Here is a 15,913-nt window from a genome sequence, read left to right as displayed (position 1 = left end):
AGCATTTGTTTCAAACAAAGCTGATTAACATTTAGTACACTTCACACTATTGCACACGTAACAGATACAATAACGGTAGCCCCCTACTGCAGACGAGAATGTGGCGGGATTTCTTACCTGCTTGATTTGTCGTGACAGTGACAGAGACAGCTTGCTCCTTGCTAGGATTCTGCTTGGACACGCCATTCACCGCCCAGATCTCGAACGTGTAGTTGGTGTGGGCCTGGAGGTCAGTGATGGACACCTTGGTGCTTGTGAGGCTGCTCTGTTGAGGTGTGTAGTGCACACCACTGCCGCATGGCCGGCAGTGGCTCAGGTCAGCCCCACACCTCTTGCACACCACATTGTATGAGATGTCGTGGCGGCCCCCTGTGTTTTGGGGGGTGCTCCACTCCAGGTTCACAGATGTCTCGTTGACATTGGAAATCAGATTCAGTGGCGAGGATGGGGGTCCTTAAAAAAACCACAAAAAAACACAGCGTTTTACCAACAGAAAAATGTTGTCAATGCAGATGTGTTAAGAATGCAAGACCTAAGCATACATATTCAAAACAACACACACTTATTACAAAAATCTGCTGGCTCCAGGCCTACGTGGCAGACAGCAGTAATTCCATAATGCCAAGCACACTGAGTAAGTAGCACTCCTCCCATGTACCAATAATTTTACAGTGTATCCAGGCCCTTCATTAAGAATGTACCTGAACCATTTCCACCTGGATCGTAAACTATAATTTTGCTCTGGCTCCAGTTAAACTAATATAAAAAAGTGAATAAGTCTTGCAAAAGTTTATAGGCGAAGCTTTAGCTAAACATTCACATGGCAGGCTATACTTGGTTTTCAGGAAATTTCACATTTATTTTTAATACTGTATGCTCAAGTTGGAACGCACTATATATCCACTCAAGCATTAAGTCTTCCTAAAGGCACAAAAATACTAGCTCTCCAGAGACACTATGTTATGTAAGAGCTTACTGTTTGTTACATTCTAGGCACTATACTAATTTTAGGGCGTCTCTCTTAAATGTTTTTTCAATTTTTGATATAGATGGAAAAACATAAATGGATTCTGGCTCATATGTTCCCGACTGTTATTTTCAAAAAGAAAAACAAAGTTTAAAACTGCAGAATCACGTTTAATAGAGGGCAAATATTAAATCATGCACTTCTTTAATGTGTCTGCAATTTCTGCCGGAAATTAAGGGCGTTATTAATAAGCAAACTGCAAGGTCAGCATCGACGGGAACTACATTCGCAGATGCCTTTCATTAAAAAGACATAAGGATTCTAGTATTTCACTGTGACTGAGAAGTAAAACTGGCATCTATGCAATACTTTTCTTTTCATGTTGGGAAAAACCAACAGAAGTTTGCTACTAAGACAACAAATTGAAGGAAATATCTTTAAAATACATCCACAGTGAGACCTACTCGGATTATGCCATTCAGATGTGTTTCCTAAATAACTAGATTTATTGCACTTGCCACATAATACATAATCTTCTGCATAAGTTTCAAATTTCACCTCTAATGAATCAAAAACTACTGAAAAAAGTACCACAAACGGTGCCCTGCTGTGCCAAATCATAAACCAAAGGCTGCTCTAGATGTTAAACTTGCACTATTTAGGTTACTTTTTTGCTTATTAAATGTGTGTACTAATGATGGAATAACGAAATAATACTGCCACGACTGTGCCACATTATGCCGCATAATTTCACTTTTCTTGTTGCATATATTCAGCCAAACGTACAAAAACCGACAATCGCGTTATTTGTTTCACATTAATTCCCTGCTTTGGTGAAATGCTGAGCCCTGACACAAGTTGCACAAGACACATAATCTTTCTTTAGTTTCCATCAAAAAGCGGCCCGCAGTTATGGAACTGAGTTTTCCTGCTAACAGCATTTCTTGGTATTATTTTCTTCTCCGCACATTCTAGAATGAAGGTTTGAGTCAGTCTAGGGTTTCTTGGATTTATTAAATCACTATTTAGTGGTTTCGTCTGCCGCTTCACGTGGGAAACGGGCGGCAGCGACTCAAGGTCCCTGGAAGCAAAGCCACTAATCAGTATGTGGGACGATCCTGGCAGTGTCCACACAGGGAAGCAGCCGAGTGGAAAACTAGGCAGGGAGGGCGCAGATGCGGGCGGGTCAGCGAGATGATCCGCCGCCGCCTCCCGCCTGAAAGGGATGAGGATTCCGGGGCACCCGCGGCCAGGCAGGGCCAAGGCAGTGTCCCTTCCTAGAGGCAGGGGGCCCGGGGGCAAAGCGGGGAGGAGAGGGCAACACCAGCCTTGGCATCTCCAAGTCTACTCCAATTATGTAAAAGTGACAACTCTGCCATCCCCTGCGATGAGCGGCACCGATCGAGACAAGCAGGAAGTCCCCTAGGGAAGAGGGGACAAAAAGAGAGATGGAAGGGGGGTGAGTGGGAGAGGGGCTCAGCCCAGTGTCCACGGTGTACCACACTGAACTGGTGCTTAACGCAGACGCCCATCCCATTAACACTCTACCGAAACACAACTATTTCACCAGAAGTTTCACTTCCAAGGGATTGATAAATAAAAACCTATATCCAGATAAAATGTGTGCCGAATAAAAGTATCAATTTTATACAACAAACGCCACGAGAGAGGAGGTGAGTATTTTTTATCCGCTGAGCATCAGTGTAGCTCCTACCCTTGCACGCGACCCAAGAGCAAAAACTATATATTCCACCAGATGCCTCCTACACATAAAATAAAACAACATAGGCCCACATTTACTAAACTTCACACCGTGTCGCATGAAAAACAACAGGGCTGTGTTCTGCATATGGTAAAAAACCATGAGGTCATTGCTGTGTTTGGTCTAGAAAGTCATTTCAGTGTTGGGTTACAGAGGAATGGCAATTTAGCCCTGTCTTACATGAGATTTGTACTTTCCCCCTCCAGAGAAAATTTCGAAATAAGGAAAATCATCCAATGATAAGGCACGTGTAATGTGTCATAATTACCCATTTCATGCCTAGGAGCATCAAGAAGGGTTCCACCTGCCCCTTGTTTGAATCTGTTTCCTGTGGTGTTAGGCTTTCACGCAACACCCCACCAGGTCATTCTCCTTTAATATATCTGGCTCTGCATGTGAAGGGATGGTTTTGTGCAATTTCCGCAATGTTTCTCCGCTAAATATACCATCGCATGAGCGCCCGCGCTAAATGGGAGTAAATCTGGACAGCGATGAGAGATACTTTCTCCTCTGTAAAATTCCCTGCTGGTGCGTGTGACTTTTTTACACGAGATATAGTATACCCCTGTTTGAAAATTTCACACAACTTCCAATCAACTCACCACCAAACAGAGGGCCGGCCTTGCAGACCCGCCCCGCCCTACCCATCGTGCAACAGCAAATGCTGATTTGTGCTGATTCCCAAGCTCAGGAGCGGCCCTGTTCAGGAGTCGCTGCCCATGCTCGTCACCTGCTTAGTCAGGTCGTCTCCTGTGCATTCTTGGCTGGCTGTAGGAGAGAGAGGAGACTATTGCTGTTTCCCTGAGCTGGCCAGTTATACAAGTTTTGACTGAGACAAACTCAGTTCAACTGTAGATCAAGGGTGTTATTAAAAGTTATGGAAGAAAAAAATAAGTGGAGGTGAAAGTTTCGGATACGTAAAAGCTCCATTGGCGGCAGGGAGGCTTTTGCTCATCAGAGGCGCGCAACTGCCAGTTCGGGGAAGAGAACACCAGTTGCACTGCAGAAAAGCTGATTTCGGTTTACTCGAATTATTGTAATCAATTAGTGTTTGTGTTCATTATCCTGTTGTGGCCACGATTGCTTTCAAATGTATGGTTTATAAACTTACTTCCAATAAACTTTAGAACTTAAATACTACTCACAAAATCTAAGAATCTCATGCTAAATTTTGAATTACGAAATGTTCTGTTTCGTTTTTCAGAAGACTGGTTGGACCAGAAAACAACATAAAGATTTTCTGCTCTAACAAGTCCCCTGAAGGCATTGCGGGGATTTTTTTACATGAGGTATGACATTGTGTGAACATTTTATTCCAGGTGCAAACAATTTTCGTAAAACTTTCCAGGACAAGAAGACACAATTGTGCACACCCTTACCTTCAGTGTCATAACAAAATTAGTAACAACTACTATTAATATAAGCAACAACACTGCTCCCACGCCATACTTCTGAGAATGATCTCAAACCATTCGGCACCTACAGTGACAACACAGCACTGTTTTGTTCCCTAGTCAGCAACATGTCAGTGTACCATTTTTTTTTACCCTTTTCATAACCCACTTTTTCTGTTATGCAGAGGCACAGCACTGTTAATAAAAGGTCTATTAATATATAGCTTAATGGTACAGAGCAAGGCCACTGAGTTTTAAACGGCTTCCTTAAGGGCTAACAAGAAGGTTGAGGGCCCATCACACACTCCTGTGGGCCTATACATTGCTTCCTATAGTGAGTGGCCACAATGGCATTGGGTAAGGTAGTTATAGATACCTTCCCTGCCAGGCAGCGCACATGATAAGCCGCCGAGATACTGCACTTTATGTTCGATGGCACTTATGCTTTGTTGTGACCTGTAAGCAGGACCTGGTATTTGATACAGTCACATGGGCCTGTGTAATGTCTGCCTATATCTAAGCATAAACAAATACCAAGTTACTGCAGCCACTGTTACGGTCAGGAATATATACACCAGAAAATGGTACAAAACTTAAAAGTAGCCAGCAACTCCAATACCATCTATCTGTTAATAACTACATCTAGCACTTAATGATTCATTGCTGGTATAATCTCTATGGCAGCGCTAGAAACGCTGCTAGGGCTCGCTGGTTGAGCGCGAGCACCTATTGGAACACGGAAAAGTCCTGCAGTTGGAAAGTGACTCCCACACTGATTGGCCAACTTACTATGACAGAAAACCGTCTTTAACAAGGTTGGGATTTCCAATTAAGCGACTCAGCTAAGGATCTTGGGTGATCTGCCCCAGTTAACACAGTGGGAACCAGGATATCAGCTTGGAGTTCTTCACTCGCACCAGACGCCTTAGTCACAGGCTCACGCCACCTCCCTAAACCACTTGATTGCAAAACGTGCTTTCCTCCAGTTGCAGCATCACTGCGTCAGGATATTTTTAATTCATCGTCTTATATAGGAGTGTAAGGCAGCATTCAGTTTCCAGCTGTCAGAAAGTCTTATACATGTCAACAATAACCTTTATCAGTGTCAGCCTCCCTTAATTCCTCCATTGTGGGGATCAATTTCATAGCTTGGGCTGGGCACGACTGGGGTTAGCTTAAATATGGGCAATGATCGATGCAAAAGCACCAATGATGTGTCTTCAGGTGCCAAGCACAGTAAATTAGAAGACAACACAAGTGTCAGACTTCATAAGAGCAGAGGACGGTGAACAAATAGTTTTTTAAAAACTCACAAAAAGGGTTAATGTTGCTTGTCTGTATATGTAATTTGTGCATGGTACTGCCTCCATGCAGAAGCCTTGACCACATTAACTGAATTCAAGAACCCCGGGGAACAGACAAACAGTGTGTTGTAATACTGGGAAATTAAGGGAAAGCTGGAAACTGAGCAAGGTCTCTGAGTGACCAGGCAGAAGGTGGGTAGGCCAGATAGGTCCCGTATCGTATAAGCGGTATTCCTTAACGTCTGCCACATGATGTTTGCATGCATGCATGCGTTCCAGCTCAAATGTGGATCAATTTTGCACTAAAACTACAGTGAATTGAGAAGATTGTTAACAGAGATTGCTGCTGCACTGAAAAGAGCTGACAAGTTTCCCGCACTAGATTACACATAAATGATACCTTCGGAGATATGGCTTTCTTTGGTTTTTCTTGCAATTGTCTACTTCCACCAAAATTGCAAGTGCCCTGAAATACATTAGGTCTCGCATTGTGCAACTCCATTTAAAATGACATCAGATCTTTAAATTGCCTATACACCTGTATGTTTCCTAAATGCTCCTTGTTCTTGGGTCCCACTCACTTTCTATATTCTTCCACTTCGATGTCTTTACCTTAGTTACTATATTTACTGTTTTTCGACAGTCTCGTGTCAGTGCTAAAGGGCTCGCAGATGTACGCAGGATCAAGGGGCCTGTGGCCTGTTCATCACATTAGTTTTTATAAATGAAGCACAGAGAAAACTTCAAGTGTAGAGAAACAGAATGGGAACATGGCAAGCTGGTGCACCCGCTCTTGGTCTCAGTTCAGCAGAGAAGGTTCTGCTTTTGAAGAATCTGATATGTCCAACAGCTGAGTCACTCAGGCTTCTTGGGGATCATGGGGGAGGGGACAGAGCACCACACACCAACTCCATAGCCATGGAGTAAACTCAGGGTCTGGTGGTCACCAACCAATAGGCTGGTGAGGTTGGTCTTGGCAAGAATTGTAGAGGACCATTTTTTCGCTTAAGGTTGACTGTCGTCTACAAACTTCTGGCAACAAAAAAAGCTTCGCTTATGTGAATATTCAATTCTATAGAAGATATACGGTGAAAGCAGAAACTCAGACACAATTTGGAAACTGAATTTCTAGGTGACCATGGAGGGGGGTCACTAGCTCACTCATGCCATTACCTTTGCCAAAAATTAGTCTCACCATCCCAACGAGTGATGCATTTGAACGGGTGGAGGTTTATAGTATCTAGCGCAGATACATGTTGGGTAACTTCTATTAATTTAAAAGTATATTGGGCTTAAAATCTCATTATGCTTTGGAAGCACTTTTTGGGTGAACAAAAGGGAGACTAATCTACTTTCAGCACAACTTGCTCGAGTTCAGGCTGTCTCAGGCAGTCCCGGGCTGCTCCCGCTTCACCCTGTTAAAGATTAATTCTAATGTTTTCAAATACAGAGCTTTATGCCACCGTACTGCAAACGTGTGGAGGATATAAAACAAGTTTTATGGCTGTAGTTTCCAGTAAGAATCATTTATCATCCTTAGAAGGATGAACGTCTTACCTCGATTTCCCAAAACACAAAACATGTGCATGAGCCAGGAATGTGCAACACATACCACCATTTTCTAATCATTTTAAAGAAACAAACCCCTGCACTGACAGGCGCATTGATGCACTTTCTAGAGCCATTAACATTTAAATACAATATATATAATGCTAAAAAATTAGTTGTATTAGAAAGTAAAATGTATGTGTATATGGCCCTATACTACTAATCGAATACAATATAAATAATATCACAGTCACACTGGCTATAATCACATTTACTCAATGACTTAAAACACGTGTCAACCGCTTGGCTCTGGAATGAGGCTGGGTCAAAGTGTTGAAGAGGGTGATACCATTACAGGGAATGGAGAAAAATACTTTAGAGGGGATGCAGGTTTAAAAAGAGGGTAGCGGTATTGAAATATATGGAGGCACGTTACTTTTTAGGGAGGGTGGGTTTCACTGGAACGCGCATGGCACCCGCAAAATGAGGGTGAGTTGACAGGTACATGGTATATGGCCTAACACACTCAACTGCATGAGTCCATTTTACCACACAGCCACGACCCACCTAAGCAGCCTGCTCATGCATACTTCTCACTACATGCCACAACATGTGCGACTCAAATGTAACAACAGATAAACGGAAGTGCGCGGCCTCACAAATACAACTCACACACATGAAATGGAGGCCGGCGGTTCCCGCGCTGCCTCCTCAGCTCACCGGGGCCACGCGCGCATCCAGGTCCCCGAGCACGCGGGCCCGAGGCGCGTGACCCTGAGTCCCGGATGCTTCATTAATCATGGGCATCTCCGGGCCTGTCAATGCGGCTTCACGTGCGGGGCGGTGAGGCCTTCGCGCGAGGGCCTTCCGCGCTAATCTCTCCTCCGCTGAAAGACAGGTCAGCGGCGGAGTAAACACGGGGGATGTGCACGGGGTTGACTCGGAAATAAAGCCCGCGCTTTCCCCTGACATTTGTGCGCTGCTGACGCCACTAATTGCTTTCGTTCAGCGGCCCGGCCCTCCCTCGCTCCCCGCTGCAGGCTGGTTTACATAAGTCCTTGCATCTTCCAGGCTGGGTCGCCTGTGTGTCCAATCGAGGTCGTTTATCATCGTAGCTGATGTGTTTTTACAACTGTCAGCTCCAAAATCAACAGTCCCGTTAAATGCAGCAGCCACTTGAAATACCAGTCATCTGTACACTACATCTGTTCCTTCCCTTTCCCTCAGTGTCTGACTCGGAGAGATTGAACAACCCGTTCCAAGATGGATTCAGTGTTCGGCCGGTAACACGAGTTACCGCCACATTGGGGCTGGTGAGTGATGCAGCGTTGACGAGGGCGGTAACACCTCAGGATTTCCAAGACATATTCACCTGGGCAAGCACTGCTAAATTTGTCCATGAAAAAGGCCTAATAGCGGGGAATTACTTGTGGAAAAATATGCGTGGGAAAACTGATTTCCACGGTAATTCCCCATTCCTGAAGGAATAACTCAGATCTAATAAGCAAGCATCCCAAAATGACTGAAGCCCGTCGGTGCAAAAATTACCAGATCGGAAATTTGGAAGCACTTGTAAGGAGGGCTTAACTGCAAGCTTCTGTGCAGGTCAACAGGACAGTAGCAACTGCCAATGTAGTATTCTTTGCGGTCTCTTCACCTCCTCGGTATGTTACACGGTAATAACACCCTAGACTGGCGGTCAGTGCATGGCTCTACCTCAGTCAGTACTTTTTCACTTCCTTTTTTCGATACTGAAGACTTCTGTCATCGGGCCACTAATTGTGCCTCCTTGATCCCCGCAGCCCCAGGAGACCTCGACCTTCTGCAGACTTGGTAGGCCCATGTTCTAAAAAAAGACACGCATCCTTCTCATTTTTAACCTCCCCTCCCACAGCCAGTAGCCAACTGTTACCAGTTCGAATTGGGGAAATAATATTTACATAGTCGTCTGTCAATGCACAGCTCTTGGTGTCTGCACAGAGCCCTCTAATGAGGCTCATTACTGGCTGCACTTGTTGTGGCTGTTGGGGCTCAGAGGCTTAAGAATTTTACTACAACTGGCAAAGTGTGGAATCATATTTACAGCCGAGCGGACGTTTCTAGTTCCCAAAACATACATAAAAGCTATAACTTTTCGTCTGGTACTTTCGTCTTGTCACTTGAGGGCTTTGTGGAATCTCTGTGTGAAGAAAAAGGCCTGGTACTAAACACTGAGCAAGGGCAAAAAAGGCAAGCCAGGAATCTGAGAACAGGAAAGTACCAGCCAGATGCATTACACACAGTCGACTCTCACTACACAGATCTGTTTAGTCTCCAACTTTGACCTAGTTCCCTTACAATCACTTCCCAGTTGTCCATCCCTGACCTTTCTGAATTCAATTACAGTATCTCTTCCCCCACTCATGCCACGAGGCAGTACCACTCACGCTGACCCTTTTCCAAAGCAAAGGAAAGTAATTTGCGAACAAGAGCAACAGTAACAACACATAAGCTGTCAAGATTTAGAGGACTAATGTACCTCATGGAACTTCAGGACAAACGCTCCATTGTGTGATTCGTGAGTCAAGGGAATCGGAGGAATTGGGGTGCATACTCACCCATTTCCTTTTCTTCTCTTCAGTTTCCCACGAGGATTCCTTCCTCCAGGCCCCCCTTCACAGCAGCATCTCCCCCCGGAAGAAAATGACCCTGTTAGCACTGAAATCCAGGTGAGTCCATTGTGCAATATTTATCCATTGAATGGACTGGGAGCAAATGGTCCAGACTCCAGCAATGGGAAAGTACTCGTAGTAAGATTTTTTTCATGTGTCATGCATATATGTACATATAACACTTGTGCAGTCGAATATACACACATGCATCGACACCAGAAAAAACATTCACCGCCATCAGAAACACTGCTGCGGGGTCAGCAGTGACATCATAATATGGCAGGCGGGAGACTGCCTAGTCGGTGGTCTTTTTGGGACCACTGCCGCGGTGGTACAATGGTAAGAACACCAAACTCGTAATCAGACCCTTATTGTGATGACTGTGGAATCATATTTTATACCTTGGGTTAGTGTGAGTTTGGAGAACTCTGCTTTGTCCTCCAGAAGCCATAATGAATCTAGTAAAGTGTTACTACACTTCGCAACAGCCCGTGGGAGTATGCTAATGCAGATCTCTATCCCACTGTGTAAGGAGTCATTGCAAATCTATTGCTTTCTGCGGGGAGTGATGGTGAACCCGGAGCATTCTCCTCTACCCCATCAAAACTATGGAGAACAAGCCAAACTCATCTCTGGTTGTTTGCTCTGTTCCTTTAGACTCGAAAGGAAGATTGTACACCCTTCTGCAATCCATTGAATCGACTGTCCAACCATAGGTTCAGGAGCACCAGGCCCATGCTCTACTTTCACTATATATGGCCACATTTCTGATTTGGAAATTCTGTACACCGGCTCTCCTGGATCTACATTGATTACCTGCGGTTTTGTTCCTCTTAAGTTTGAAAGAATCTGAAGAATTCTTGTCTACTCTGAGGAGTCAAATGTATGCAGGCATAGTCAAAGTGCTCCATGTCAATCCTTGGCATTGTGTGGCATCCCGGAAATAGCTGTGGACACACCTGGCATATGTTCGGCTTCTTTAGCATATGAGGGAAATACATGTGCACGCAATGCCAAGATCGTTATGTGTGTACTTGATAAAAATTAGAAATGGTACTTCCTAAAAAACGGAAATGGTTGTATTTCATGACAAAAATCTTTTTTTTCTTGAAAATTACAAGTTTTTGGCACAATGAGTATATTTATAAAAAATGAATCAATTGTATTTAAAAGCAAAATGTGCGTATTTTCATTATCCGTGAAGAGGAAGCTTTTTATGGCATTATCACTCAAGCTGTTTGATCTCCAATCCTTTAAGTTGAGACCGGCTGCTGTGCCTGCAGGGTGTCTGTAAGCTACGCAGTAACAGTCTGTATCCTCCTCTAATAAATGTCTAGCGCTGTTGTCTGTGTAAGGTTTATGTTGTCCACCCCTCCCCTTTCCAAGAAGATTCTCCACCCTAAAACGACTAACAATCGACTCGTAAAGGCAAGTATGAAAAAATGAGGTGGCATATTTTAATGGTAGGATAACAGTACAAGAAAATATGGACATGTATTGGAAGAATTCTGTGGATGCTACAGAGGCAAGGTTAAGTATGATGCTGGTTAGTAAAGAGACATATTGTGTGGACCCTGTTCTTTCCAGTGGGGTAGGGGCACCTTGTATCCGAATAAACTCATATCATACAAATGTGTTTTTTTCTGCAGGGCACCCATTTTTAGAACTGGGCACACAATTTTGAAAAATGCACATACATTGGCCCGTTATCGAGAAACAGTATTCCATGTCCCTGAGGGAGAATCTATAGTAATTGCTCTGTAGGTCTTTCTCAAAAGTGCCATGAAATCCATTGCACTGTTGCCTATTTATTTGTGAATAATTACTGTTAAATTCAGCGTTTTACCACATGTTTACATCTTTCTTGGGAGGGTAACTCCAGCAAAGCCCCCTAGAGGTGGGGACTGGCATGACGGTTTTTGGAATGGCTTATTCAGACTTTCAGTCTTGTCCTGTCAGGGTGGAGGGGGGACTTGTCGCAGTGTCAGGCGCATAACAAAACAAGCATTGAAAATGCAATAGGTCTCACCTTTAAGTTGAAACCATTTGCGTTGCTAATGGTATTGTATAGCAAACCAAATGGCTTTAACTTAATAAAAGGCGAGACCTATTGCATTTTCAATGCTTGTTATAAAGGGTGTTACAAAAATGCTTCTTGCACTAGGGAGATAAACAGCTTGACTTCCTGAAAGCTATTGGTGGTTAGAAGGGCAACCAAGAACTGTGGCTTGGTGAAACTACAGCAAGTGTGCACGGTGGAGGCGTGTTTTTTTCCTCTTTCTTTCGTTGGGGATCTAACATAAACCAGTTGACGAAAGCCATCCCCGGTGGCAATGGAGACAACACGAAGATTTACTAAAAGCCTCCGGTGACCGGGTACTGCAGCGGAGAACAGACACACCGCATCTATGGCTGTTATACCCCTGCAGCAACCGGTAAGAACGTCTGCTAATTCGAATAACCTCTCCATGTGATAAAAGCGTTCGGGAGCACTTTCCACTGTCGTTGGATAGGCTTCAGTTCTGTGCAGTAAATATGGATTTTCTTCTGAGTTTCAAAAAAGAGGAATGTTATATTTTTGAACAGTGCTTTCTTCAGCATTTTTCTGTGAAAATTCTTAGGAGATACAGATGCTGCAATCGCGTTCCACTGGCACTAGAATGTTGTGGCTTTGGCAAAAATAGTAAAAAAGAACTTAGCAAAGCCACACATACTACCTGGAGCGCCAGTACACCTCCGGGTAATTTCAGCGCTTTAAAAAATTCAATAACATAACATAACATAATACACACATGCCAGCATCTGTCAACAGTAGGGAAATTTTAAAAAAAACACAGAGATAGTAATGTTCTCATCAATTTACAGCGAAGTCACGACTTTGTAAGAAGGAGAAACCTAAAACATCACAATATTGTGCTGAAAAGTCAGATGTAGTGGCATGTGTGCTTAAACAAAGCATTTTCAGTTCCACGGGGAGCCCCCAGCTAAACAAGCGATGATGTGCACGCGGGGACTGCCTTTACTGGCAGCGAAATATAGTGCCTCCATCTCACGCCGCGAGTAAAGGGGCCAATCCCCGCATGCACATCTTCTGTCTTGTCTCCCCGCATGTACGCTGGAATCGTATCGATTCCAAAAGGCCTCTGCATGGCAGAGCAACGCATGCGCTGCTTTCGCCAGGGCGAGACCTAAAAACAGCCACATGAAGGTATGAAGTTAACAGGATTAAAGCTTTTATTAACAGAAAAGTGTCTCTTTAATCTTTGACCTTCGAAAGGGTAAACCGTGGTGTTCTGATCATTTGCATTCTACTTTTAACAGCACAGCAGCACTGAGCCACCACCGCTTCCACCCCACAATGCTCATCATTTCATTAGGGTTCATTATGTGGATAACTGTCAGAAAGCATTAGAGCCAGAGACCTTGAGCGATAGGGCAGAAATGGTAATTCAAAAACAATATACTTTCTGGAGGAAATACGGCTGAGCAGTAAATCCAATTAGAAAAGCCCTATATACAGACAGAGTAAGTGAGGCCCATTGCGTGGATTAAGCTTGTCTGGTTTTTTGTTTTGTGAAATTTGAAAGCTGAAGAAAAACCTCTTATAAATCTTCGGCCACTTTCCTCCCATCATCTCGTTATTTTGTGCTTTTAATAACTGTAGCCTTTTTCTGTATTAAAGATCTTAAAAGGTGCATGTTTTCCAATGGCCTTCCACCTAATTATGTTTGTGTGGCAGAGGAGACTAATTAATTCGTGTCTTTTAATCGGAGTGAAACGAAGCACTTTTCAGGCAGCCAATCAGAACTAAGCAACTTGCGGATATTGCAGTAGTTCCTGCCAGGCACAAGCGATCAACCTACAGAGAGAAAATAAGTTAATATGAAATGATTTAATTTGGAAATGTTGTGGCATAACTGTGTTAGTCTGCTCTCTAGTGGGTTTTCTCAATATGCTGTGCCTACAGAATTTATTTCAGTATTTATAATCATTCATTATTTCTGTTTTACGCAGTCTACATTTTGGAAAAATAGCGATCTTGATATGCTTGTCAGCCCTACACAATACGCAACTCTCTAGAAATCACTGCGGCAAGTTAGCGATTACGGTCCCCCGCAGAGAATTTTTCACATATTATAAATGACCCTTTCACAGCGTTTGAAAAACACTAAGATTCACAAACCTCAATGTAGACTCACAAAAGGTTTAATATGATTTTAAAAGATATGGGTCCTTTTTAAATAACATTTACAAAAAGTAATCCCTCCCGATTTAGAAGGGTAGGACAAAGGAAAAATCTCCCTTCCCTCACACATAACACCATTTCCACTCAGTGCTCCACAGGAAAATTACTCAGCTCTGGTGAGGGGAGTGCGCGATATCCGCTCCTATGTTATGTTATTTGAGTCTTGATACAGCGCACGACTCATCCCCGTACGGGTATCTCAACGCTCCTACCACAGCAAGGGGTCCACATGGCTGTCCCCATAAGAGTGGATTGCATCCTGGCCTTTTTGGAAGTCTCTGCTTTCCACGAGACACCACTAAGATTAAAACTAGGTACATGTTTATCTTAATTTGGGCAACGTTTGCTCACATAGTGCTACAGAGCATTTTCTTCTGTTCAATGCTTGCTTTATAAGGAGACAGGCTGCATCCTAATATGGGCGCGTCCCTGAGCAAATGTGCCAGACACAGCTCCAATGCGAGCTGAGCTGTGCACAGTCGCCTCAGCCAAGCTCACCAGTCCTCTGTCCCGGAAGTGGTACCATGTGCGGAAGACTGGCTAGTGCATGGCGGTGGGCATCACGTATTTGTGTAATGTTAGAAGCACTGAGGGATCAGACACAGCAAGTTTTTCAAACTTTATTACAAGTAATATTTCCACTTATATATGTATTTCCAACGTGCACATGAACACATAACCCACATTAAAACCTCATTTTCACACTAAATAAGCAAATGTTCAATGAATAAGGCTTATTTTCGAACGTAACATAATTTAAAGTTATTTTGGATGCTTGGAAATTCTGTCTTTTTCCTGCCCCTACCTTTTAGGGTTGATAGCTTACTGTCCGGTCAATCCGTGGTTACTAGGAACTGTTCTAGTAATCGGAGGAACACACTAATTCCACCCACATGAGCCTCCAGGAGACACAAGTTGTGCTGTCCCCTTCAGACTAGTCTTGTTACTACAAAGCATTCGATGAGAGACAGCATGTGAAACAGTACTGTGGGTAGCGCGCCTGTTGCAAAGGCATCTGGTCAGCTGCAAGTCATAGGATTTGAATTCTGAGTGGCTGACTTAGGGCCTGATTATGGCTTTGGCGGTGCTGCACCGGCTTTGCGCTAGCACAGCACCGCCAAAGCCGTGCATGGTCCGCCCGCCAGATTACGAGTTCAACTTGTGTCCGGCGGGCCTTTCTTTTGCGGTTCCCACGGCGGTGCCCTGAAAATGGGCACTGAAATGGGAATGTAAAAGCAGTTCCAGCATGGCATGGACTGCGAAGTCCATGCCGTGCTGGAACTTGGGGTGCATGCAAACAGGGGGGCACATGTTGTGCCCACCTGAATACATCCCCATGGCGGCGGGGGCATGGGGGCCCTGTAGAACCCTCTTTGTTTCCTCACCGCTAGCCTTTTCATGATGGGCTCACCGCCATGGAAAGGGTGGCGGTGGACCGCAGTGGTCACGCCTTGCATATTGGATACCCCTGTTTGCTGTGCCACCGCTAGGGAATGGTGGTTTCCTGGCACAGCGGTGGTGGTCTGAAAGGCCACCTCCTAATACGGCGACCACAGGACTGCCACCGCGAGTCTGAAGGACAAAGACCACCAGACTCGTAATTTGGCCTTTAGTCATCATTTTTCTGAAGTCCAAAACATGTTCACCAATGTATTACTTGTCTATAAATTACAAAAGTATACTAAGACATATCACTGTGTGGGATGTTCCATATAAAAGATCAATATTGTATTGAAAATCATCTCAGATCATCTGATGGTTCTCACAGCAAAACCAAAGAAAAAAGCTATCACTAAAAGGGTTTATTGGAGCCACTGCAGCTAATCAGAACAATGAAACCAGTGTCTTCAACGACATTCAGCTTTAGGACGTATTGTTTACGGGAACTTACCTGACACGCATTTAACAGCGTTAGCATATTTTACTGAATTACATTTAAAAATATTTTTTTTTTGCAGCCAGGGTTTTATTTCCAAATTCAGTCTCTTGTTTAGATCCTAACCCATTGCATGCAGGACTTGCAGTTCTGCTTAAGAAAGTA

The 15,913-nt window shown here is 44.0% G+C and overlaps 1 protein-coding gene across 1 annotated transcript in view; it reads right to left on the bottom strand.

Moving 5' to 3' along the window:
* Window positions 1–15,913, bottom strand: part of EPHA4 (EPH receptor A4) — a 147,615-nt gene that overhangs the window by 67,355 nt on the left and 64,347 nt on the right. The window contains exon 5 of the mRNA XM_085634582.1: window positions 118–453. Within this exon, the coding sequence (XP_085490708.1) occupies window positions 118–453 (336 nt within the window). The remainder of the gene's footprint in view (window positions 1–117; window positions 454–15,913) is intronic.

This window comes from Triturus cristatus, chromosome 11 (genome assembly GCF_964204655.1).
Source record: "Triturus cristatus chromosome 11, aTriCri1.1, whole genome shotgun sequence".
Lineage (NCBI taxonomy): Eukaryota > Metazoa > Chordata > Amphibia > Caudata > Salamandridae > Triturus > Triturus cristatus.
This window is presented reverse-complemented; position numbering and strand designations above follow the sequence as displayed.